Source organism: Typha angustifolia, chromosome 11 (genome assembly GCF_048772165.1).
Source record: "Typha angustifolia cultivar Huaian chromosome 11, ASM4877216v1, whole genome shotgun sequence".
NCBI classification, from domain to species: domain Eukaryota; kingdom Viridiplantae; phylum Streptophyta; class Magnoliopsida; order Poales; family Typhaceae; genus Typha; species Typha angustifolia.
The window spans coordinates 8,435,775-8,461,969 of record NC_133249.1 but is presented as its reverse complement, the minus strand read 5'-3'; the positions used below and the strand labels follow the sequence as shown (position 1 = coordinate 8,461,969).

The window sequence follows — 26,195 nt, the reverse complement described above, 5'->3', positions numbered from 1 at the left end:
GAGTTCTAGGTGCAAACCGCCCATCACGATTGCCCCAATTGGTTTTTGCTGTCATCTTTAGAGCCCTATGCTTTTGTTCCATCCTCACGGCCTTCTCAAAGGCCTTCACAAGTCGTTTGAACGCGGGCATTCACAAAGCGTTCACAAGGGCATTCGAACGCGACCTATAGGAATTTTATTTTAATGAAAATAAACACCTAATGCAATAAGAAAAGATCATAACTAAGTGTATCAGTTATGAGGTTATTATAGGAAGTGTTGGATAATTCAAAGCACCATCCAAAGTTGGAGAATCGACTATGACTAATAGAAGTTGTGGGAGCACTTCCACCAAATTCTAGAGATGGGCCATCAGGGAGTTTTGAGGACTTATCACAGAGCTGCACTGGCCGGGGCTGAGGCATGATGTGCGGGCTTTTGTCCAAGCATGTGAAACCTATCAATGAACGAAGTCTGCAACCTTGAAGCCGGTAGTTTGGGATTATTATAGCCTCTACATGTGCCTAATCGTGTATGGGAAGATATTTCTATGGATTTCATAGAAGGCCTTCTTTGGTACGTGGTTATTCTACTATTTTTGTGGTGGTTGATAGGTTATGTAAGTACAGGCATTATCAATATTGTCTTGCCCATTTTTAGCCAAATTGGTGGCTAAAATTTTTGTTCGAGATGTCGCTAAACTCTATGGCATGCCACGCCCCCAATTGTCTTCGAGTGTGACTGTGTTTATTAGTGATTTTTGGGCAGAGTTTGTTATGAACCAGATATGGACTGATTCAGACGTAATATAACTATGAAAAGTTAGATGGTAATAGCCTATTGAGTAAGGGTTCTAATGGCTTTGGTTTCATGTAAATCAGATGTCTGGATGAAGCAAGGTTAGAATAGGGTAGAATGATAAAATACCCGACGTTGCGACAATCGTCGGAGAGTGATGGACGGCCAAGGGTAGTGGTGGTTTGCCGTATAGTAGGGTGGCTGCTGGAGGAAGGTGGTGGTTAGGGTTTGGGTGCTTAGAAGAGTTCTACGGTTATAATCAACTTCTATGAAGATAAAGACAATCTAATAGCTACGATAAAATGATAAATATGATAATAAGGAAATAACTAAACTCAATTAATTTTTAATACTTGGATACTTGGATACTTGGATACTTGGAAGAATAAAGCCCAGCACCTCTATATATAAAGGTTTGGTATAATGAGTCATACTCGGACTTAGCCTTAAAGACTTATACTACTTGAATTAGGACTTATCTTAGAGGCTTACATGATTTAGTTGAACTTGCCTTAATGGCTTACATAACTTAATTGATGTTGTTTTAGTGGCTTACATGACTTGCCTTAAGGGTTTATCTAAGTATGAATTAATTAAAAGATAAATAGACTCGATTCATCGAGCCCAATATCCTCATGATGTGATCCAATCTGGTCTAGTTCGCATCAATCTACCATGCTTCTGACCACCTTGTCCTCAAGATTTCTATAGTGGTTTTCATTCTTTTTGTCACTCTCAAACTACATATCCCCGATCTCTATCTGCGTCTTGTTTTCCATGTGGAGGAGGGCCCCACGATGGATTTTAATCTAGGGCCCACTTGTTTAAGCCATAGTCTGCCCTAATTGCGGGTGGTCGGGCCAAATCCTAGCGACGGGTAGTTCGAGCTAGGGTCTTAATGCATGCGGTTTAGGTCATAGCTCGGGCACGGGTGTCTCGTGGAAGGTGCCACATATGGGGGCTTGGGTTAGGAGCGCTTAGATGATCGTTGGTGAGAAGCTAGGGTTTTTAGCCTTAGTTCCCACTACGAATGGGGAATACGACCCCATAATCACTACTGACGGCTGCTCTAGTGCTATAGTGACTGTGGGGATGGTTTGTGGTGGTGGAGAAGCCTCCACCGCGGCTAGAGAAGGAGCTGTGGTCATGGTTTGGGCCAGCACCTCCTCTCCCTCTTGGGTTGGATTTTTTCTTATTGTGAGAGGGCTTGATCTGCCATGGCCAACAATGTTAGCGATTCTATGCGATTCTGCGCACATAGTAGGGCCTCTGCCACAGCCTGAATTGAGATCCTGAAGGAGGGTTGCATCTCCTTCAACTTATTTGAAAATTCTTTAAATATTGTCTTCACCCAAGCTGAAGGCTTGTCGTCAACAGTTGCTGATGGTGCTAAGGAAATCTCCATAGGGATGGAGATGAGTTCTTCATGGCCATGATCTCCCATGGGTTAACTTTGGATCACATTTTCACCATTGTCCAAGGATCATCGGCTCTAATACCAATGTTACGAACTAGATTTGGACCAACCTGGATGTAAGTAAATTATGAAAATTTAGATGGTGGTAGCCTCATGAGTTTGGGTTCTAATTGTTATAGTTTCATGTCAATCGGATGTTAGGATGAAAACATATAATTAAAATAGTGGAGAAAGGTCAGAGCAGGGTAGAACGATAAATATCCGACATGGCGAACGATCGAGGATGGTGGTGGACTACTGTATAGTTGGGAGGCTACTAGAGAAAGATGGAAGGGCTCTATGATTACAATCTATTCCTATAAAGATAAAGATAATATAACGACTACGATAAAATGATAAATGAGATAATAAGAAAATAAGTAAACTCAATTAATTCTCAATGTTTGAATACTAGGATTATTAGATGAATTAAGCCCAACCCCTCTATATATAGAGGTTAGGTATAAACAGTCCTACTTGGACTTAGCCTTAAAGGCTTAAATGACTCGAACTAAGACTTGCCTTAGAGATTTATATGACTTGATTGAACTTGCATTAGTGTCTTACATTACTTAATTGAAGTTGTCTTAGTATCTTACATGACTTAACTAGACTTACCTTAAAGGTTTACATTAGCATAAATTAATTAAAAGATAACTTGATTCATCGAGCACAATGTCTTCATGATGTGATCCAACCTGATTCTGTTCGCATCAATTTTTTAAGCTATGGGAAATGTGATTAAACCTCAGTTTGGCCTACCATTTACAAACTGATGACCAAACCAAGGTAGTTAATTGTGGCATCAAGCAATACCTTCAATGCTTTATGAGGGAGTTAGCACTTATGAACAAGTAGCTTCGTTAGATCGGACCAAGGTGGAGTTAGCACTAATAGATTGTGATGCTACTTTGAGGAGGTTGCGTGCGCATTTGAAACTTGCTCAAAATCACATGAAGCAAGTTTTTAATCACAACCATAGGGAGTGCAGGAGTTCGTGGTCTGTAGTTGGGTGTTTGTGTGGGTGCAACCATACTGTTAGGTGATGTTGCGGCAGTATGAAACTAAAAGTTGTCACACTGCTATTTTGGGCCATTTCGAGTCTTCAAGAGGATTGGTTCAGTTGCTTATTGCTTGGAGCTGCTCAAGGGAGCAAGGGTTTATTCAGTATTTCACGTTTCATTATTGAGAGAGCGTATTTGAGCTAATTAGATGGTAGGGACAGACATGCCCAAGCCCTTGGAAGAGATAAAGGTTATTGAGTCGATGTGGGTGCTTGCTAGATGATGATGTTGACATGGGACTAGATTGGAGTTTGTAGTCTTAGTGGAATTACTTGGCAAACCATTCAACGAGGAAACATGGGAACTAGAGACCGATATGATGGAACAATTTTCTAGCTTCACACTTTGAGGGCAACGTGGAGGAAGCATGGAGGGCTAATATGATATTGTTCCTTAGCCACTTATTGTTTTCCTTGCTTTGGTTTTGTAGTAGTTTTTTTGCTTGTTTACCAAAACCTAAGAATTTCTAGCTGGGGCATTTGAATGCCAAGAAGGTCGTTTGAATGCCTGCATAGCATACGCAAATTCTGAGAGCCTATGTTAGCGGTTCGAATGACTTCGCGAGGGCGTTCAAACGTGCAAAGGAAGAAGACTTGCACGAAGTATTTATATTCTAGTATTTTTTTATGTTATTTGCTTATGAGTCATTAGTTAGTGCAGTCGAACCACACGAGGTGGATTAGGCTGACCGAGTGGCAGGTAGCATCAAAAGTTCTACCCTAGATTAGAAACGAGTTGATTGATTGTATCTTTTGTCCCACACAACATTACGCCCCATAATCTCTTTCACAACATTATGAATATTTGGTTTACAATGATGCTCGTTTGGGAATGGAATGCGTCAAATGGACATGGAAGATTGAAATGATCTATAATATCCTCTTCTTTCAAAACTATCTAAAATGCCCCTGCCCGACACGGGCATGTTTACGTCGACGCGCGCACACGTCACACACGGCGCACGTGATAGGATGGGAGGGTCCTGTCACACACAGATACATCCTTGTGCTCACATACTCTATCACAAAATAAATTATGACATCATCAAGTAAAACCTGTTAACATGTTCATATTTAAATCCATAATAACCATACTAGATAGTTATATAATTTAGTAGGGCCAACACAAATTATAATAAACCATCAAAATACAACTAAAATAACTAATATATTAGTACACTATAATTCAACTTGTATTATACAAATCATCATCTGATATAATGGAGTACAAATATCCAATAATAATACAATTCAATATCTAGATAAATTACTCTATATCATCTCACATCTATAGCTCACCTTATAATTTCTCTATAATATCTTCTCGAGATATCTCAAATTGCTATCGTGTACCACATATCTGAGGTAATTAGAAAAAAAATAAAAAGAGTCATGAGCTAAAAGCTCAATGAATAGACCTTACCCCGAATCACTAAAGCTGAATAGAGAGTAAATCATGTACTGGATAATATGAATTAAAAAAAAAGCATAATGTCATATATAAGCATGCATATATATATCATCAATAATATATATATGTATGTAATCAATGTTATCTCATAAATGGGCATATTACATCCTCAACCAAAAATATATCTTAGGATGAAATTATAATATAATATCACTCAATATAACAACATACGAACTATAACAATTAGGATCCAATGATACTAGTCACATTAGTAATGATGCATGATGCATGCCAATTACTAGTCATCCCTCTCAACTTTGAACATCATCCACCATGCTGAACCACGATACCCATCCCTAAACTCTGTAAATCATGCCATAAGCTCAAAGCATACATTGTCATACGCTACGGGTATCTCTAAAGAAAATCATACCCTGTCATATGCTAAAGGTATCTCTGAAAATAATTATACCCTACCATACGCTAAGGATATCTCAGTAAATAATCATACCTTACTATACGCTAAAAGTATATTAATGATAATTGTACCCTATCATACACTAAGAGTACAACCATTAACCATTATCATACTCTATCATATGCTAAGAGTATATTCAATACCAGTCCGAACGAGACGTTCCAGCCATCACATCATATATACATATATTTTCATGATTTCCTAATATATAATAGATCATATGTATATATCTAGTACTACAACAGATTATTTAACTCAAGAATTTAGATGGTAAAGAGGCCAAGAGAAGAATGATATAAAATAGTCTCCAATCATGTATTTAACACATGCATCTCGTACAAGTCTAGCACTTGCATACTAATGCTAAATATCATCTCGACATAAACTCATAACAATATAGTCATCTCCAATCATCTCTAGATATCACTAGTATACTCATATCCTAGATTAGTCTAATCAAATGCCTGATAAAATATGCTTAGCTGAAATCATCTCTAGAAAAAATCATATATATTGGAGGTCAAACATACATATACATAATTATATAATATATCCTAATTTGAGAAAGGTATCTAGGAGATAAGATCTGATCAGAAGATAGAACCCACGTATTCCTCCCATCCGTTAACCAAATATTAACTCATTGCTAGTAGGGTACATGGGTCTCAAATAAGGGATTCAGGAGCTGAAAATATTTAGGTAACATGAAATTAGATGTTGTGTTCATGCAAAATATGATGATTTATTAAGTTTTGGAATTTCTACTCATCTTTATAACTAGTTAGATTTACATTATAAATAAACTTTTAATATTAAAAAATATACTATTATTATGAAAGGTCAAATATGAACTAAGAATAAAAGGGTTGCTACTCTTTAGATAAAAAATAGTCCAAGTATGACATTATAAAATAAAATAAAGTAAAAGGCTAAATATATAAATATATATATAATTATAATTAAAAATAAACATATAAATATAGATAAAAATCTAATTATAATTATAATGTAGTTCACTTTATAAAATATAGATAAAAATATAATTATAATTATAAAAATCTAATTATAATTAGGGACTATGTAGTCTTTACTTATAAAATAATAAATAAATAAATAAGCCTAGTATTTCATTAATTATAAAATAATATATAATAAATTATTGGAATTGCTTAAAATGTATATCATATGTATATTAGTATACATCTATAAATATAATGATTATAATTTACAAATCTCTCTATTAATCTAATAGAAACATAAATAAATAAATAAATATAAGTATTACCTATATGAATGTGTAATAAATAATATTTCCTAAAATCACAACAGTTGAACTCGCACACCACATATGGGGATCCAGTATTTGGTACACATTTTCTTCTCACAACGTGGGATATGAGGCCAGCATTGCAATTCCACACAACCCTTCAGGTGCAGCTATGTCCTTCTGCATCAAAATATAACCGTTGTCGCCCCATCCTTTGCCCCATGAGTTCTTCACTATCCAATACTTTGTTCGTTCGCTATCTATCCCATAACCAACAACTGTAACTCCATGATTTAGACTAGTCCCACAACTACCTTTGAAGACACCAGAATGATAGAATTGGAAATCAGAACCACCAGCATCTATTCCAACTGACACTGGTTGTCTTGCAACAGCTCTCATGAGTGCCGGTTCACTATTGCGAGGCACCTTTTGATAGCGTCTAATGGTCGCTACGTGATTCAACAATAGGTTCCTCACGTTGCAATTGCTTTGATATCCTTGATATGGATAGTTTGATTCAGAATCGATACCTCTGTTTAGTACGACGAAGTTGAATGCATTGTCCATTAAGCCACCATTACAACCAGAATCAAAGAAGTCGCAATCCACTAGTTCTTGCTCTGACAAAGAGATTAGATTTCCTCTCCTGATTTTAAATATTCCTTCAATTGCTGCTATATGTATTTTATAGAGAAACAACATTTAGCATTAGCACGAGATATAGAATCAAATACTAATTAACCAATAAACTTTCTTCTATGGCATGCATGATTTAATTTACAAGAAGGTCAACAAAGTTAAAACGTTATATATATTATAACAGATATATCTGAGACTACTGTATAGTTTTTAACTAAGAGGAGGAAATGCACTGAGTAAGAGGAGGAAAAGAATAAAAATGAATGATATTTCTCAAATGAAAAGGAAGAAAAGGATGAATTGAGGAACATTTCTGAAACAAGAATGGAACAGAGAATTTGTAATGAGTAAGGATCAGCTCATAAGAAACCAGCAGTACATACTGGAGGGGAAACCAATTCTATATATAAATCAGTTTGTTAGCTCTGAAGTACTGGGGGAAAAAAATAAAAGAAAAGGAATTGTTCGGCAAATTGCCTTACCACATGATCCTTGGTTCTTAACTTCAGTCACTGCACCTCTGAGCCTCCAATCTACCCTAGGTGAAGCAGAAAAGTTTGCGTACTTTAAACGGCATCGATTGCCTGGAAGCATTTGTGACCTTTAGTCCGCCATGAGTGACCATTAATTCCTCATTGGTTAATTCCGCAAACTGGTTTACAGTAAGATTGTAGCTCTGTCCAGGTTTATTATTTGAGGACTCTGTGTATTCAACATTCCTCTTAAACACCTGGAAACGACGTTGCTTCTCCTCCGCATTGGTGTAGACTCGCTTATATTGAGCCATCCATTGCTCATAACTCGCCTTCATCGTTTCGTCATAGCTGCCATCGGAGACTACTGGACCTGCAAATAACGTGCAAATAACAAGGAAAAGAGAAAAGAAATAGAGCCAAAAAGCCACGATCGATGCTCCAACTGTATTAAGAGTAGAACGATTAATTCTTAATTTTTTGGCGATATTGGACTCGTTAGGATAAGGTGCGTTTATATAGTGCTTGGAGGATAGACGATCAATATTTAATTTGCGATATGCATTCTGTCAGCCAATATATAGCCCGGTCTTCTATGTAGCTGGGCAGCAATTTATACCTACAGATGCTTGCAATGGAATAAGTTACTCAGCCTTTGAAATATTAAATATACTAACTAATAGAATAGGAAAATAATGGTTAGGTTTTGTGGAAGATGATGGCTACAGTGGATTCCTTACTTCAAGAGGAATAACTTGCTCAAGTTTTAGATTTATTGGACAGCTAGATCTCCCATAAATCTCTTCGAAAGTTCCACCCTAAGAAGAATTGGACTGATCTTTAGATTGTTGTAACATCATTATTCCTGATCTTATCAGATTTGTTGGCTAGCTACCTAGACTAACTCAGCTAGCCGACTTGAACAAGTTCAAATCTAGTTCATACAATTAAGTAATCCTAACTTGACTTGACTAGCCTGACTTCCCTAACATAATTTCTAAGTAGCAAACAACTAAATAACAAATGAGACATAAAATTTAGGACCTTGACTCTCTTCCATCACCTTGTCCCCAAAGTGTGAAGTCAGTGGTTTCACCTTTAGGACCTTGACTCTCTTTAAGATGACAAACTAGACAATGGTGAACAGTAGGCCCAAATAGCGAATGGCAACCTGCTCTCCTTCTACGGTTGCCCGTCTTTGTGGTTTGTTTGTCCGGTGCTGCCTCGATTAGTGGTGGTCACCAAGTTTGCCATCTCTTTAAGCTCTGATGGTTGAGTGTTAATCCCAAGTTGAACTACCAACCTCTACAATAGCTTAGTTGGTAATTCAAATTGGGAAAACACCCAAGCATGAGAACATAAATCACTTCATACCCCTCACTATCTCCGATCATCGCTGTCCGATGGTTCCTCAAGATAGCAGTGCAGCATTTTTACCACAACAAGTCACCAACATTTTGCGAACAAAAGTTGGTAAAGCAAGTAGTGAAAAATACTCCCTCGCTTGGATCAGGGTGCCTTTGATACACCTTTTTAGAGTCATTTCTTATTGCATAAAAGTTATTTATTTTTACTAAAATAAATTTTCTATAGGTCGTGTTCGAACGTGGAAGGGGTCGCATTTGAACGCCTTTGTGAACGCCTACATCAATTCGCAAAAAATAGAACGTGAAATGTGCATTCGAACATAGTCGGGTGTATTTGAACGCTTGTATTAGTCCTTTTGTGTGTTCGAATGTGGTCGGGCGCGTTCAAATGCGATCAGAGGAATTACACTAGAATTAGGATTAATAATTATTATTTTGGCTTGTTGGCTAGCCTCTATAAAGGTGTGGATGGTAGCCAAAATTATTATGCTTAATGAATGTTAATTTCTTTCCTCTTCTATCCTCTCTCTAGTCCCTCTACTCTAATCTCCCTCCTCCTTCACCAACTAGCCACCTCTATCGTTGGCAAGGTCTCATCTAATTTCTAATCTCTCTTGTTTGTCGAGTCCTCCCTCCTCCTTAGAATCTTGGCCACTTCTTTTCGTTCGTCTTGATCCCTTAATCTACATCAACCATCCACCCTCATCTCCATTATCATCCATAACCCTAACATCCACTCCACCCGTCATCACCACCTTCACCCCCACTTTATCGTATTTTTGTCCTAGCTGCAGTTCGAATTTGCAAAGGGCGTAAATACAAAAATCTTAGATAGGAAGTTGCGTATCACTCCAACTTAATATTATAATTTTCTGACTACGGGAGAATATTTGGTGAATATTTTTTCTCAATTGCACGAACTGCTTTCTACAATCAATTCAGATCTTGAAAGGATCGTTCTATAGCCTTTCAACCTTCTACACTGCTCTAGGAGTGTTGGTGATATCTTCTTATAGCCTAGTAACGTGAACAAAAGGTCATCGCCTTGTGTAGTCCCTGAACTACCTCCAACACTTAGTTCCCAAAATCACCGCTACTATCTGCTTCCTCAATATCCACACTACCCTCAAATCTTCGACAATGGGCCTCTTTGGACTAGGATGCTACTGGATTCATCATGGGCTTATATTTGAGCCACTTCACCCCAATTTGACTAGACCACTAGGCTTTAGGGTCTAACCTTGATCCTATCCAAGTCACTCCATTCTTGATTCTAGTATCCCTTTGTTGATGCAGCTGATCAGTTTTAATTCGATCACGCTGATACGATCACGCCTCGGGCTATGGAGCTCTGATACCAAATTGATACGATCTCCCCTTAGGCTAAGGTTCGATCTCTTCCAATTTCTTGATCTGGACTAGATCTGGCACGGAACTTTGAAATAAGATCCCAAAATATGTCGCCGTCAGATCGATGTGAAACTTTGATATGTTGTAGACCCCGAAAAGTGCTTTCCAACAAATATAGTTTTAGGTGAATCGGATATGGGGATCACGAGATATCGCCCGATTAGTGGACGAAGGTCGGGTGGTCTGTTTTGGATCCGTGAATGGAGGCACGTAATCCTAGGTAATGGTGGTTGAAGGTGGACCGGCGTTAATGGGGTGGCACCGGTAAAAAGTGGTGGTGGAAGGGTTATAGTTGATGGAAGGGTTAGGGCAAGTGTTGGATAGATTGGAAGAAGGGGGAGGAGAGGGCCACCACTAGGGACTAGGGTAATTGGCCAGTCGAAGGAGGTTAGAAGCGGCGTCGCCGGGGATTAAGAGAACGGGAGCGAAGAAGACGAAGGAGGCAAGGCAAAACTCAATTCTCAATAATCAATAATCAATTCTAACTTTGGTTGCCATCCCCATCCTTTTAAAGGCTAACCAACAACTCAAAATTAACCCTAAAAATATAATTTTCACCGACCGCGTTCGAACTCGCCTGACCGCGTTCGAACGCACCGAGTTCACTCCTCTAGATTTGCGAACGCGATGCAGGCGTTCGAACGCACGATCGAACGCCCCTCTCGGTATTTGCAAACGCGATGCAGGCGTTCACAGTGTGTTCGAACGCACCGCGTTCGAATGCACAGTGCACTCTCTTCCACGTTCACAACCCCGTTCACAAACCGCGTTCAAACTCACTCCACCCGCGTTCGAATGCGACTTATAGAAAACTTATTTTAATAGAAATTAAACACTAAAACATAAAATAAAAACACTCCTAAAGTGAATCCATGCTCGAGACGACGTCGGTGAAGTCTGAATCGTATCAATCCACCATGCTTCCGCAACCTTGTCCTCAAGGTTTGAAATTTGGGAAGCGATCCATGATATCTGACTCTAGCTCCCATGTAGACTCGTCAGTAGGTTTGTCCAGCCACTCAATCAACACTTCAGTCTCTAATCAGGACCCATGGCGTCTTCTCCTACGGCCTAAGACTCGGACTGGTTCAGTGGGGCCATCTTCCTCCATTGGTTCGGGTAAGGCCGAACCCACCACATGGTTAGGCCCGATCTGGGCCTTCAATGCTGATACATGGAAGACCGGATGTAACCTGGTTCCTTCAGGTAAGTCCAACCGGTAAACTATTGGACCGATTCGTTGTAGCACTCGATACAGACCGTGGTACTTGTAACCCAACTTTTGGTTCAAAATTGGCCTCAATGTGGATTGCCGATACGGTTGAGCTTGAACGAACACCAATTGATCCACCTTAAATTCTCGCTCATGTCGGCCTTTATCATGAGTTTGCTTCATGCGGTTTTGGGCTGTGCCTAGGTGAGTCTTGAGCCATCTCAATGTTTCATCTCGATCAGTAAGCTCTAAGTCAAGCTCAGTCCTATCCGCCGCCGCGAGTCTATTGTACGCACGCAAGACAGGGGGAGTGCGCCCATAAACCGCCTCAAAGGGGGTCATGCTGATGCTAGAGTGATGAGCAGTATTGTATGACAACTCAGCCCATGGAAGGAATTTGACCCAATCTGTTACGATCCTTCCTCGGCTATAGGCTCTGATACCAGATTGATACGAACCCTCTTTTGGTGCTATGGCTTTGATTCAAGATTTATACGATCTTGCATGGAACTTTGAGATCAGATCCCGAAATATCCCGCCGTTGGATCGCTGTGAAATTTTGATATGTTGTAGGCCCGGAAAAGAGCTTTCCAACGGATCTAGTTTCAGGCGAATCGGAGATGGGGATCTCGAAATATCGTTCGTTTAGTGGACGAACGTCAGGATACTCTGTTTTGGATTCCGTGGATGAAGGCACGAAATCCTAGGTAATGGTGGATTGTGGAGGGCCGGTGTTGATGGGGTGGCACCGGTGTAAAAGTGATGGTGGAAGGGTTATGGATGATGGAAAGGTTAGGGATAGCGATGGATAAATTGGAAGAAGGGGGAGAAGAGGGCCACTCCTAAGGGACTAGGGTGATTGGCCTGTCGAGGGAGATTAGAAGCGGCGTCGCCGGGGAGATTGAGGGAACGGGAGCGAAGAAGATGAAGGAGGCAAGGCAAACTCAATTCTCAATAATCAATAATAATTTTGGTTGCCCTACACATACTTTTATAGGCTAACCAACAACTCAATCTTATCCTAAAACTCAATCTTATCCTAAAACTCAATCTTATCCTAAAACTCAATCCAAACTCGAGACGACGTCGGTGAAGTCCGAATCGTATCAATCCACCACGCTTCCGCAACCTTGTCCTCAAGGTTTGAAATTTGGGAAGCGATCCATGATGTCTGTCTCTAGCTCCCATGTAGACTCGTCAGTAGGTTTGCCCAGCCACTCAATCAGCACTTCAGTCCCTAATCTGGATCCTTGGCGTCTTCTCCTATGACTTAGGACTCGAACCGGCTCATTGGAGCCATCTTCCTCCATTGGTTCGGGTAAGGTCGAACCCACTACATGGTTAGGCCCGATCTGGGCCTTCAATGCCGAGACATGGAAGACGGGATGTATCCTGGTTCCTTCAGGTAGGTCCAATCGGTAAGCTACTGGACCGATTCGTTGTAGCACTCGGTACGGACCATAGTACTTGTATCCCAACTTTTGGTTCAAAATTGGCCTCAATGTGGATTGTCGATACGGTTGAGCTCGAACGAACACCAATTGATCCACCTCAAATTCTCGCTCACGTCTGCCTTTGTCATGCGTTTGCTTCATGCGGTTTTGTGCTGTGGCTAGGTGAGTCTTGAGCCGTCTCAATGTTTCATCTCGATCAGCAAGCTCCAAGTCAAGCTCAGTCCTATCCGTCGCCGCGAGTCTATCGTAGGCACGCAAGACAGGGGGAGTGCGCCCATAAACCGCCTCAAATGGGGTCATGCCAATGCTTGAGTGATGAGCGGTATTGTATGACCACTCAGCCCAGGGAAGAAATTTGACCCAATCCTTTGGTCGATCCGCCACAAAGCATCGCAAGTATTGCTCTAGTCCACGATTCACCACCTCGGTTTGGCCATCCGTCTCGGGGTGATAAGCTGAACTAAGATTGATTTGAGTCCCTTGCAATCTGAAGAACTCGGACCAAAACTCACTTATGAAGATGCGATCCCGGTCTGACACGATCGTCCTAGGCATCCCATGCAAGCGTGCCACTTCCCGAACAAAAATTTCAGCAACCCTTTTTGCTGAAAACGGGTGAGACAATGTTATGAAATGTGCGTACTTGCTCAGTCTATCCACCACAACAAACACCACCGATTGTCCTCGAACTTCCGGCAGCCCCTCGATGAAGTCCATGGAGATATCCTCCCAAATATGCTCTGGTATCGGTAGTGGTTGCAGTAGCCCGCTAGGCTTGAGTGCCTCCGATTTGGCTCGTTGGCAGATTTGACATTCACGCACATACTTCTTCACGTCCGTCTTCATCCCAGTCCAAGTACAGTTTTGGGCCAGCCGCTTGTAAGTACGTAATACCCCTTCATGACCTGCTATAGGAGTATCATGGAAGTGTGCCATCAATAGCCTCCGTAGCTCTTCGTTTCGGGGTACCTTGATTCGCCCGTGCTCTAGTACTAACCCATTGCGCTCCTCGTGCTCGGGGTTGCTTGAGGGGTTCTCTCTCAACTCCTCCATGAGTCGGACCAGATCACTATCCTCTGCACTGGCTCTCCGTAGATCTGAAAAGAAAGGAAAAGTGGGTGCCGAGAAAGAAGCGAGCCCCCTTTCTTTTGGAAGTTCAAGCAGCGGTTTACTTCCATCCAACAACACTCTCTGATCATCTCTCCAAAAAGTCAATGTGAGGCTTGTAAAATCAAAGGTCACGGGCCCCAAGCTCCGAAGCCATTGGGTCCCTAAAACAATATCGGCACCTTGCAAGGCCAATGGATAAAGATCCAATGTGAAAGTTTGGCCTTGCACCTTCAATTCTGCACCTCCACAAATAGAATCTGCTCGCAAGGTGGTGCCATCTCCAATCGTCACATCGAACCCTTCCGTGGGTTCCGACTCGAGCCCAATCTTCCTAAGGAGCCTCATGTCAATGAAGTTGTGGGTGGACCCAGTGTCAATCAAGATTCTCACTGTGGTTTTCTTGATTACACCGTTCACCCGCAAGGTCTTTGGCGCGGCTGTCCCCGAATAGGCGTCGAGGGAGATTTCGGCCTTCGTGTCCTCCACGTGTTGTTGCTCCTCAACTTCTTCTCCTCGATGTCCAGCCACATCTGCACCTTCAGCTGCCATGGGTGGAAGATCGTGGCCTTTTCCTTTGAGTTGTAGCTTGGCAGGGAGCTGCAACGTCATCACCGGTGACGAAGCTGTCGTGGTCGACTGTCGATTGACCGAGGAGAATGGTAGAAGATCGCTGGAGGCCATATGCGATTTCTTCTTAGTTGCCGACTCACGGTGGTTGCAAAGGGAGCTGGTGAAAGGCAGCCCAAGTGTCGAAATTCGCGGTTTCGGATCATCTCCTTCACCACCGATGAGGATTCCTGATGGGGGATATCCAGCGACCAGGTGTGGCGTAGCCAGCACTTCGCGATTTGTCGACAAGGTCTCCGGTGCATGGGAAGATGTGGAGGTTCCGAGGGCTGCTACAATGGTTGAGGATCTCATTGTAGCCGGTGGCAGTTCGTTGCGGCTGACCATGGGTCGAGGTGTAGAATCTCGATCTTGCCGGATAGCCGAACTTTCCCCTATTTTTGTGATGAACGGGGAGGCCGTGGAGGATGTTGGGTATGTTGTGGAGGGTTCCCAATGCTGTCTTGTGATTGCCTTGCTTGTTGAAAAAGGTTTCGTCCATGCCCGTATTTCCTGCATCATCTCCATCATTATTTGCTTGTTGATGGCAATCTGTTTGGAAATAGACCCCAACATGGATAGAACGCTAGGTTCTTCCGTATTCCTATTAGATCGAGTGATCGTCATTGGAAGCGCTTGTCCGAGGAACGGTGGCTCTGATACCAGCTTGTTACGATCCTTCCTCGGCTATAGGCTCTGATACCAGATTGATACGAACCCTCTTTTGGTGCTATGGCTTTGATTCAAGATTTATACGATCTTGCATGGAACTTTGAGATCAGATCCCGAAATATCCCGCCGTTGGATCGCTGTGAAATTTTGATATGTTGTAGGCCCGGAAAAGAGCTTTCCAACGGATCTAGTTTCAGGCGAATCGGAGATGGGGATCTCGAAATATCGTTCGTTTAGTGGACGAACGTCAGGATACTCTGTTTTGGATTCCGTGGATGAAGGCACGAAATCCTAGGTAATGGTGGATTGTGGAGGGCCGGTGTTGATGGGGTGGCACCGGTGTAAAAGTGATGGTGGAAGGGTTATGGATGATGGAAAGGTTAGGGATAGCGATGGATAAATTGGAAGAAGGGGGAGAAGAGGGCCACTCCTAAGGGACTAGGGTGATTGGCCTGTCGAGGGAGATTAGAAGCGGCGTCGCCGGGGAGATTGAGGGAACGGGAGCGAAGAAGATGAAGGAGGCAAGGCAAACTCAATTCTCAATAATCAATAATAATTTTGGTTGCCCTACACATACTTTTATAGGCTAACCAACAACTCAATCTTATCCTAAAACACAATGTTATCCTAAAACACAATCTTATCCTAAAACTCAATCTTATCCTAAAACTCAATCTTATCCTAAAACTCAATCCAAACTCGAGACGACGTCGGTGAAGTCCGAATCGTATCACAATCCTTTGGTCGGTCCGCCACAAAGCATCGCAAGTATTGCTCTAGTCCACGATTCACCACCTCGGTTTGGCCATCCGTCTCGGGGTGATAAGCTGAACTAAGGTTGATTTGAGTCCCTTGCAATCTGAAGAACTCGGACTAAAACTCGCTGATGAAGATGCGATCCCGGTCTGACACGATCGTCCTAGGCATCCCATGCAAGCGTGCTACTTCCCGAACAAAAATTTCAGTAACCCTTTTCGTTGAAAACGGGTGAGACAATGCTATGAAATGAGCATACTTGCTCAGTCTATCCACCACAACAAACACCACCGATTGTCCTCGAACCTCCGACAGCCCCTCAATGAAGTCCATAGATACATCCTCCCAAATACGCTCCGGTATAGGCAGTGGTTGCAGCAGCCCGCTGGGCTTGAGTGCCTCCGATTTGACTCGTTGGCAGATTTGACATTCACGCACATACTTCTTCACGTCCGTCTTCATCGCTGTCCATGTAGAGTTTTGGGCCAGCCGTTTGTAGGTACGTAATACCCCTTCATGACCTGCTATAGGAGTATCATGGAAGTGTGCCATCAATAGTCTCCGTAGCTCTTCGTTCCGGGGTACCTTGATTTGCCCGTGCTTTAGTACTAACCCATCGCGCTCCTCGTGCTCGAGATTGCTTGAGGGGTTCTCTCTCTACTCCTCCATGAGTCGGACTAGCTCACTATCCTCTGCACTGGCTCTCCGCAGATCTGAGAAGAAAGGAAAGGTGGGTGCTGAGAAAGAAGCGAGCTCCCTTGCGTCCCTTTCGTTTGGATGTCCAAGCAGCGGTTTACTTCCATCCAGCAGCACTCTCTGGTTATTTCTCCAAAATGTCAATGTGAGGCTTGTAAAATCAAATGTCACGAGCCCCAAGCTTCGAAGCCATTGGGTTCCCAAAACAATATCGACACCTTGCAAGGCCAACGAATAGAGATCCAATGTGAAAATTTGGCCTTGCACCTTCAATTCCACACCTCCACAAATAAAATCTGCTCCCAATCTGGTGCCATCTCCAATTGTCACATCGAACCCTTCCGTGGGTTCTGACTCGAGCCCAATCTTCCTAAGGAGCCTCTTGTCAATGAACTAGACGAAAAACACTACTAATGGAACCATTTACGAATTAAAATATTAGAGTGAAACATTCACATACAAGTCAAATTTGACATGGTAAACTCTTTTCATCCAATGGTGAGAAAACCATTTGCCTTTTTTATGAAGTAAAACCAACTATTATGAATTTAGCGATTACAAGAATACTTACAAATTAATTGCTATTACCCACAATCGTAATGATAGTATTTTGCTTGACTCCCCTCAATACACCGTCTCTTATGCTTGGTCCCTAACTTTGTTGACTCTAATGGTTGTAGCTTAAACTCGGTGACCATTGAGGCAATATCAAATATCTTCTTTAATCTTGGACATGACTCTAATATCTTCAAGCTTCTAGCATCTGCAAGAGCATCTCTTTCTCCTCACATTTTTAAGTTGCCCTTTTATATCGCTAGAAATATAGCTTCCAAAAATACCTAATTTGGATCAATGAGTGTGAACTTAACAAAATAGTTCAAACCAAATCTAGAGCATTCGAATAGGGTGAAGTTCCACATTACGTTCCAAAAACACATTTGTACGGGTTTTCAACGTTTGATCTCTTTAGCCATTTGTTTGAATGCCTTTCCTACGTTAGACATAGTGAACTCTTTGAAAATCTCATTCAAACGTCTATCCCATGTTGGACATAATGAGCTTTATTAAAAATTTCATTTGAACGCTTATCCCACATTGGACATAATGAGTTTTCTGAAAAAATCTTGTTTGAATGTCTTTCCCACATTGGGATAGCTACTTGCTCTCAGTTGATAAGTTTTATCAAGTCACGCATTGTAACACCCCAATTTACCCCCCCCCCCCCCCTCGTCCTCTCTTCTCCTTATTCTTCCCCTTCCCTTGCTGTGCACGCTACCCTCCCCCCACCTCCATTAATCCCCATCTTCCCCTCCTTGATCGCACCATTTCCTCCACCTCGCTACCTCTCTCCCTCTCTCGTGGGTTGCCGACGCCGGAGCTGTCGAAGCCCCGAAGCCAACAAAGCCGAGCGCGTAGATCGCAGTAAGCCCCAGCCCAGTTTAAATTCAATAGTTAATCATCCTCGGCGGTCAAGAACCCCACGTCTGGCCGTCGGTCCGAGAGCTCCGGGGAAGGGGCTCTCTGGACGGGCTTCGGGCCTTTGGGTTGGGAGGAGGGACCTCCATGGCCGCTGGCCATGGAGATCGCCTCGTCGGCCACCCCAGCCGCGGGGCGAGCTTCTCCCGCTCCCCTATAGGCGGGGAGGACGAGCGGTGACTCCTCTGGGGTGTGGGTTACGCCCGTCGAGCCGAGCCGCCACCTCCTCTTTTCCTCCACTTGCTTTTCTTCCCTTCCTTCCCGGCGTAGGTCGCGAGGCGCCGACCTGAGGGCATGCTACTGACAGCGCCGAGACTCCGCTTCTCGTCCCCTCTGTCTCCCTCCCTCGAAGGAGATGGGGGAGATAGGTGTTGGTGGCTGCAGGACGCAGCCCACCAACTTAGGCTTAGGTGGGCTGCCCTCTTGCCTATTGGGTTAGGTTTGAGCCTAACCCAATATCTCTAGCCTAGCCCATTTGGGGCCATTTGAACCCTATAACCCTATTTATCTATTTCCACCTGATTTAATTAGCCTAACCCCCCGTAATAACAATTTATTATCATGTGAATTTTATGATAACATAGGACTCGCCCTAGGAGACTCTTGACTCATGTATATGACTAAACATAAATACTCTAATAAGATAATTAATTCTATTGGTTTGCTAATCTTACGTGTTACTTGCGTGAAATAATAAGATTGACATCGTGTGAGGAGGATTTTGGGATTCCAGAGGAGCAGGCTAGCTGATGAGATTTAGTATATTATGGAGACCCCCCAGGCGAGTAGAGTTATACAAATATAGAATAATGTAATTACAGTCACTATACCTGTCATGACACTGTAGGAAATATCGGTATTAATACATGCATTTAGTATACCATGTTATATCTTTACATATGCAGTTATTGATAACTTGCTCATCATGATATTATGAGAATGTTAATGTAGCATAAGCATTAGTGTTATAGTGCTCTATATGTATTCTGTATGATATACCCTTGCATATATATATATATCTGTTGTGAATATAGAATTCAACGATCATGATGACTATGACATACTTTATACACTCATAGACACTACACCACTTTCACCTATCATTAGTAGTCGATTTCTGACTAAGCAGTACCCTTACTCACTCAGCCCAGGGTTAAGAGTAGAGTGTATTTTATATAACTATACTATTAGGCCTACACCTGAGGTCGGGAGCCTGTCTGGCATTCAGGTAGTTATACTGTATAGTCAGGACTAGATTATGATGATAGAAGAACATGATTATAAAACGGGAACGACGTAGGGTTAGGGCGTCCATTGATAAGCTGAGGGCTCCCAATTCTCCCGCTGAGGGCGGTGATGATTTAGAGAGAGTGAGATATGGGCTTACAACCGGGGTCCTTAGTCTGATGACCACAGACAACCGGTAACTTGTAGTGTCGCCATACATATGTAGGTGGTATTATCACTAGATGTGTATATAGCCCCCCTTGATATATGAGATGATGGATGGTTACGTGATGGATGATTGTTTCTTGAGAGTATTTACCCAGTGTGGTGAATAGCTCGATGAACGATGATAAGTATGATTAATGCTTTGGTAGGCATGAGATGACTAAACTACTCTTTTATTGCTATACATAGCATGTAAACACGATTATTGAGATGTGTACAAATAAGAGATTGTATCAAGCTTTATATCTATGTGGACTTATCTTGATACGTTAGGAACTAGCATGTTCCAGGATAGTGACTGATAATCTTTATCGATTGCATTAATTTAGTAACTCATGTTAAGCCATCTCAACAAGCATATTATTATTGCTAGCAAATATAGGCATACAATGTATATACACATGCCATTTCATTATTTTAGATGGTATGGATCCTACTCTCTGGGCTGTAAGCTCACCACCTCTTGGTGCATTATTTCAGAGCTAGAGGACGTAGATGCGAGTAGCGAGAAGTAGCTGTCTTTCTTTTCGGTATGTCTATTAGTTGTATTAAGTCCCTGCGAAGGCATTATGATTGATGATGTATTTTGGACTTTAGTATTGTATTTTGGATGTGTATATAGAAGGCTTGTTATGGCCTAAAAAACTTGTATCCAGACTCTTATAGTTGAGTTTATTTATTGTGAATTTGTGTTGTTGTGTGTCTTGTGAACTTCTCGTACTGATAGGTCATGTAATGCACTGCATGGAGGGATTTACCCACGCGTTTTACACGTGTATTTAGAGGTTTGGGTGTTTCACGCATATTACGTTCAAAATAAACAGTGTTCCAGAAAACCATTTGAATAGGTTTCCAACACTTATGGAAATGAAATTTCGTGGGATGAATACTTCCGAATGAAATGATCCCGTTTGAACTAGAGAGGTTCTTTTAGATCCAATCTATGCTTTTGTCTTTTCAATAAAATCTAACTAGTTATAACATATAGGGTTTTGTTTGTCACAAATTAGCCAATTATAAGTATTAACAAACTCCCTCTTTGACGATTTCATGAGAACACCAAAAACTCCATTAAGTATATTCATTGGATATAAACATACTATTAGACTAAGGCATATGCTTTGATAGTAGAAAAACTCTGAAACACTAAAACTACTATACCAAATGCATGTAAGTGTGGAGGATTTGATAATAATAGAATAAGTTTGAAAACTTGGAGAAACATTGAATAATAGCAATACAACATGAACTACATAGTTAACATTTAAAACAGCATATTGTATATAATCATTCGTAAGCATCCATAAACATATTCATAAACATTTAAAACACAATGTCAAGCATAACACAGTCATTACACACCAAAATTCATCACACACTAAAACACCAAAAGTCATCACAAAGACCACACTTCCTTTTGTCTGAAATTGACAAATAAGACAACCTAAGCTAGATGAAAACATTGCTAAAATAGCTCAAATAAGTAATTTAACATAGCCCCTTTAGGCTTCATATTGTAAAAAAAGATCATGTTCAATATCCAGTAGAAATCACTGGAAAAGGCATGTGTGGTCATACTTGAGTTCCAAAATACATCCAGACCGATAATTGCAGGAACAACGAACGTAATGCTAGGAGGAGATGACACAGTGGTATATGGGAACTTCAGCATTCCAACAAGTGGAAGACTGAATTGTTATGAGACTAGGTCCAAACTCACTAAAACATCCAACCCCAAACTTTCTATAATACCTAATCTTTGCTAACGTTGACATTAGAATATTTTTGTGCATTTTTGAAATTTATTGAATGAAAAATAATGTGAAATAGACTATAATTTTTACAGGAGCATGATTGTCTTTTTTGTCAATTAATGACAAATGGGGAAAGTGATATATTATGGTGCTTCTAATTTCAATTTAGTTTGTTATGGATTACTTAATTTGTTTTTATAGCCTCAAATGCATTTTACTTAGTATGAATATTGAAATTGTGTAGGATATTTAATAGCAAACAAAATTTGTGCTATGCTCTATTAGGATGTATAGATTGTTATGGGTAGATATTTTGTATTTTAGAAAATTATGTTTTATCACAAATTACTAAAGGGAGAGATTTTGTTAGGTTTTATTAGTACTTATGTAATTGGTAAATTATATTTAAAGACATACGCACAAGTTATGACAAATTATGAGATATTTGATAAAGAATACTGAAGTGGAAGATTGATATGATCCGAGTGAGTTGGGTCGGTCTAGAAGATGGGCCTTAAGCCAAGTTGGTCCACTCGAAGGGTATTGGACTGCCCTCCATACAGTTTTCCACTCTATTTGCTTATTTACTTATTGTATTTATTTTAATTTAGTGCTACAATAGGTAATGTGTTAAGCCCACTTGTATCTCTCTTCTATAAATAGGAGGGCTGGTCTTCACTTGAGGATCATAGATGAATTATTATGAAACTTTTGGCTTGAGCCCACTTCTCTCCCTTCTATCAGTCTAGAACTTGATTTATCATGGTTATGTCCCTCTATCCCATATTCAACTAGTTGTTCCCTTTTGACCCTAAGAGCCGACCCTCTTCTCCCTCATCTTCTTTGCCTTGCGCAACACCCCGATCTAGCCTACACTATCTCATTCACCTCCTCCACGTCCTAAGGTCTTCCTCACGCCCATAGGCCTTCCACCATCCATGGACAACCTCTATCCTGTCTATCCTTAGGTTCCTCCTTTCACGTCCATCTCACAACCATTTGACCTTCGATCAATATTTGCATAACAACTCTTGATCTACTAATCCGATCAACCTAATTTCAATTTTGTTGGATCCTTGACTTCTAGGGGAACAACTTTTCAGAATATCAGATCTTTTGAACGGTTTAGATCGATCAGAATTTATTTCAAAATATCCACCTCTAGATCTATTCTGATCCAGCACAGTATTTGATAAAACCTTGATAATTCACATATCGCCCCAAATCCCACAACCCCATTCCAGAAAGCTGACTCAGAGATCTATCTTCCGTCCAAATCTGATAAGTATCTAACGGTCGAATCATCGGTAAATCAACTCGAAAAATACGGCTATATTTAGATCCAAATAAGATCTCAATCATCATCTATTTCGAATTCTTTTCTAGATTTCCTTAACTATCCTTTCATATCTTCCCTATCCCCTTCCATCAAATTTCATCTACCATTCATAACCATTCCATCTCCACCATTCATCCCTAATTCTCCATAATCATCCTCAATCTAACCACTCATCCACCATATTCAAGATCTAACAGTTAGATTCGATACGTTCTATGGACGCCCAATTCGTGATCGTAACAAAGAAGGATTTTAACATCAAAGTGTCATTAAAATGGTCAAACACAGTTGGAGTAGTATGAAAAAAATACTTAAACTGCTTCAAATTGTATCATTTTCTATATATGTTTTTGGAAAATAAGATAACTTTTGCTAGGTGCGTTCGAACGCATGTGTCTGATTCGCATTTGCACATCTAGAGCCATGTTTTTAGGCACTAGAACGCAATTAGGGGCATTCGAATGCGCGACAGATAAATTGAGTCATAATAAAATTTGTTTAGGATTTTTGGAACTTGTTTTTCATCTACTATTGGAACTTGTTTATGGAAAAAGTAGTCAACTTGGAATTATTTATTATTAGAATTTGTTTTTCATCTAGGCTAGTATATGAAAAAATCCCAGACACACGTATGTATCTAAACACTAGGCAATAATATCGCTCGTTCGCTTAAGTAAAAGATCGAAGAAATATTAAGAATGAAAGTAGAGATGAACGCCAAGATTTTAACGTGGAAAAACCCAAAACGGGAAAAAAACCACGGATCCAAACTCGGATCAAAACCAATCACTATGATAGTAGCAGTTACAAGACTGACTCACAAAACAACCCGTCGATCTAAACAACTTTGTTCTCTCAGTCTTGATCGCTAGAACCCACGATTCACTGCTTCTTGTGATTGAAGCTCAATCTTAGTAGCCCTCGAGATTGATCTTTCGTCTAGATAGCCCTTAAGACGAAAGATAAAGATTTGTAGATGCGAAGGACCTTGTTTTGTTGAAGAAACAATGTAGCCTCCAAAAAGTCTTCTTGAATAATCTTCTTCAACCACCCTAGAGTTAGGGTTTCACAATCCATATATATGATCTTCAAGATAGAGCCAAATCTGAGTCTTATCCGTACTCACAAAAATCCAATAAATTGCAAACTTCATAGGTGCGTTCGAACGCGGCCCAGGTGCGTTCGAACGGCCTGACTTAATCTCAAGTGCGTTCGAACGGGCCCAAATGCGTTCGAACGCGACAGCTTGAATTCTTCAGGTTGCGTTCGAACGCGTTTGTGAACGCTACTCTCGGTCTGTGTGAACGTAGTACCCGCGTTTGAACGCGTTTGTGAATGTGGCTCTCTGTCTGTGTGAACGCAGTGCCCGCGTTCGAACGCGCTTGTGAACGCGGCTCTCTGTCTGTGTGAACGCAGTGCCCGCGTTCGAACGTGCTTGTGAACGCGGCTCTCTGTCTGTGTGAACGCAGTTTTCGCGTTCGAACGCGTTTGTGAACGCGGTGTGAACGCGACGGCTTTTCTCCAATGATCTTGCAATTCTTCACACCAGAGATATTCTAGACTTGTGAAAAGCTCATATACATGAAAAAATACACTTAGAATATTTTGTACATAATTGCCAACAAATAAAAACCTAACATAGTTAACTTATAGGGTTTTGTTTTGTTATAAATTAGCTAATTACAAGTGCTAACAACTCCCCCTTTGGCAATTTTATGACAAAACCAAAAACTCTGCTAAGTACATTGATTCCATGGTTACAAACATCCCATTAGACCAAGGCACATGCTTTGATAGTAGAAAAACCCTACAAACACTTAAACTACTATACCAAATGCACATAAGTGTGGAAGATTTGATAATAACAAAATAAGTGTGAAAGCTTAGACAAAAGCTGAAGAATAGCCATACAACATAAACTAGATAGTTAACATTGAAGACACATAGAAAACTTCTCAAAATACCTCTTTTAACCTTCCTTTGATGCAAATCGATTCACCACGAGTCGAGAATCTCTTGCACCCACACTAGAAGCCTTAAACCCTTTCGAATGTGATATGCACAACTTGATGAATGTATCAGCAGAGAGCTAGTGGCTATCAAATGTGAGAAAGACGTTCGAACAAGATTTTCTAGAGAGTTAACTATGTCCAACGTGGGAAAGACATTCGAACGGATGACTAAAGCCTTCAAATGTTAGAAACCCATTCATATGAGCTTTTGGAATGTGATGTGGAAATTTAAGCTGTTCAAATGCTCTAGATCTAGTTCAAACAGTTTTGTTAAGTTTGCTCTCACTAGTCCAAATTATTTTTTTCTAGAGGCTATTTTTATAGGAATATAAAATGGCAACTTGAGAAGCACTTTTATAGGCATAACTGTTACTAATAGTTTGTTTGCAGAAAAAAAAATAAAGGTTCCAGTCAGTCAAAGGAGCAAGTCTCGGGATGGAGGGTTCGAATGCCCTCAAGGCCCGTTCGAATGCTCGACGACGAGGTTCCTAGATCAGGTGTTTTATTTTATTATTTTTACTTATGTTGAGCAATAGGACTCATGCCTTTTTGATCTTATTGCTAAGTCTAGCTGAGTCGAGGAGCCACTTATAAATATATGTGGTACGCACGTGAATTTTTTTCTTGGATTATTGAAATTAATTTGCAAGATCGTCTCCTTCCTTCTTATTCGATTACCTCTAAGCTTTGGAACCCTAACTTTCATCTAGGATCTTTATTGCTGCCTTCCTCTTCGTCTAGCTGAACCCCCTTGACTCTAAGGAACATCCTTACTTCTTCTCTATCCCTTTCCTACCGACTACGTCGACTTCCACCATTGTCATTTCCACCACCTTGCCTTAACCCTAGGCCGTTCACCACCACGCCTCTTCGGCCTCCCCTTTACCTGATCCATCCCTGATAGATTCATCCTCCATCCCGAATCTATCTCAATCTCAAAAGTATTCGACCATCTAACCGTTTGATCTTAAGTTACATATTAACTTTAGAGATCCACGATAACCCTAAGTTTCTGTTTGCGAGTTAGAATCCAGTTCTGACTTTGAATTTAGAGTTGTTTTGTGGGGTTACAAAGGTAAACATTACAATAAATTACATTGAACTACACTAGAGAGAAGAGAGAGATGCTTTTGAAAATGCTAGAAGCTTGAAGATACTGGAGTCATCTCATGCTCATTTAGTCCAACATTGAAGAAGATACTTGAGATTGTCTCAAGGGTCATTGAGGTTGAGCTACTACCTTAGGCGATGTATTAAGAGGAGTAAAGCAACACACTATCGTGACGATTGCAAGTAATAGCAATTGATTTA

The 26,195-nt window shown here is 41.0% G+C and overlaps 1 protein-coding gene across 1 annotated transcript; it reads right to left on the bottom strand.

Moving 5' to 3' along the window:
• Positions 1-6,549: 6,549 nt before the first annotated feature.
• Positions 6,550-25,801, bottom strand: LOC140769899 (senescence-specific cysteine protease SAG39-like). The gene is made up of 4 exons (XM_073110788.1): positions 25,771-25,801; positions 7,696-7,940; positions 7,565-7,658; positions 6,550-7,129 (listed from the first exon to the last, which is right to left on the bottom strand). The coding sequence occupies exons 1-4, from the start codon at positions 25,799-25,801 to the stop codon at positions 6,567-6,569; spliced, it is 933 nt and encodes a 310-aa protein (XP_072966889.1). The 3' UTR covers positions 6,550-6,566.
• Between the last annotated feature and the right edge of the window lie 394 nt (positions 25,802-26,195).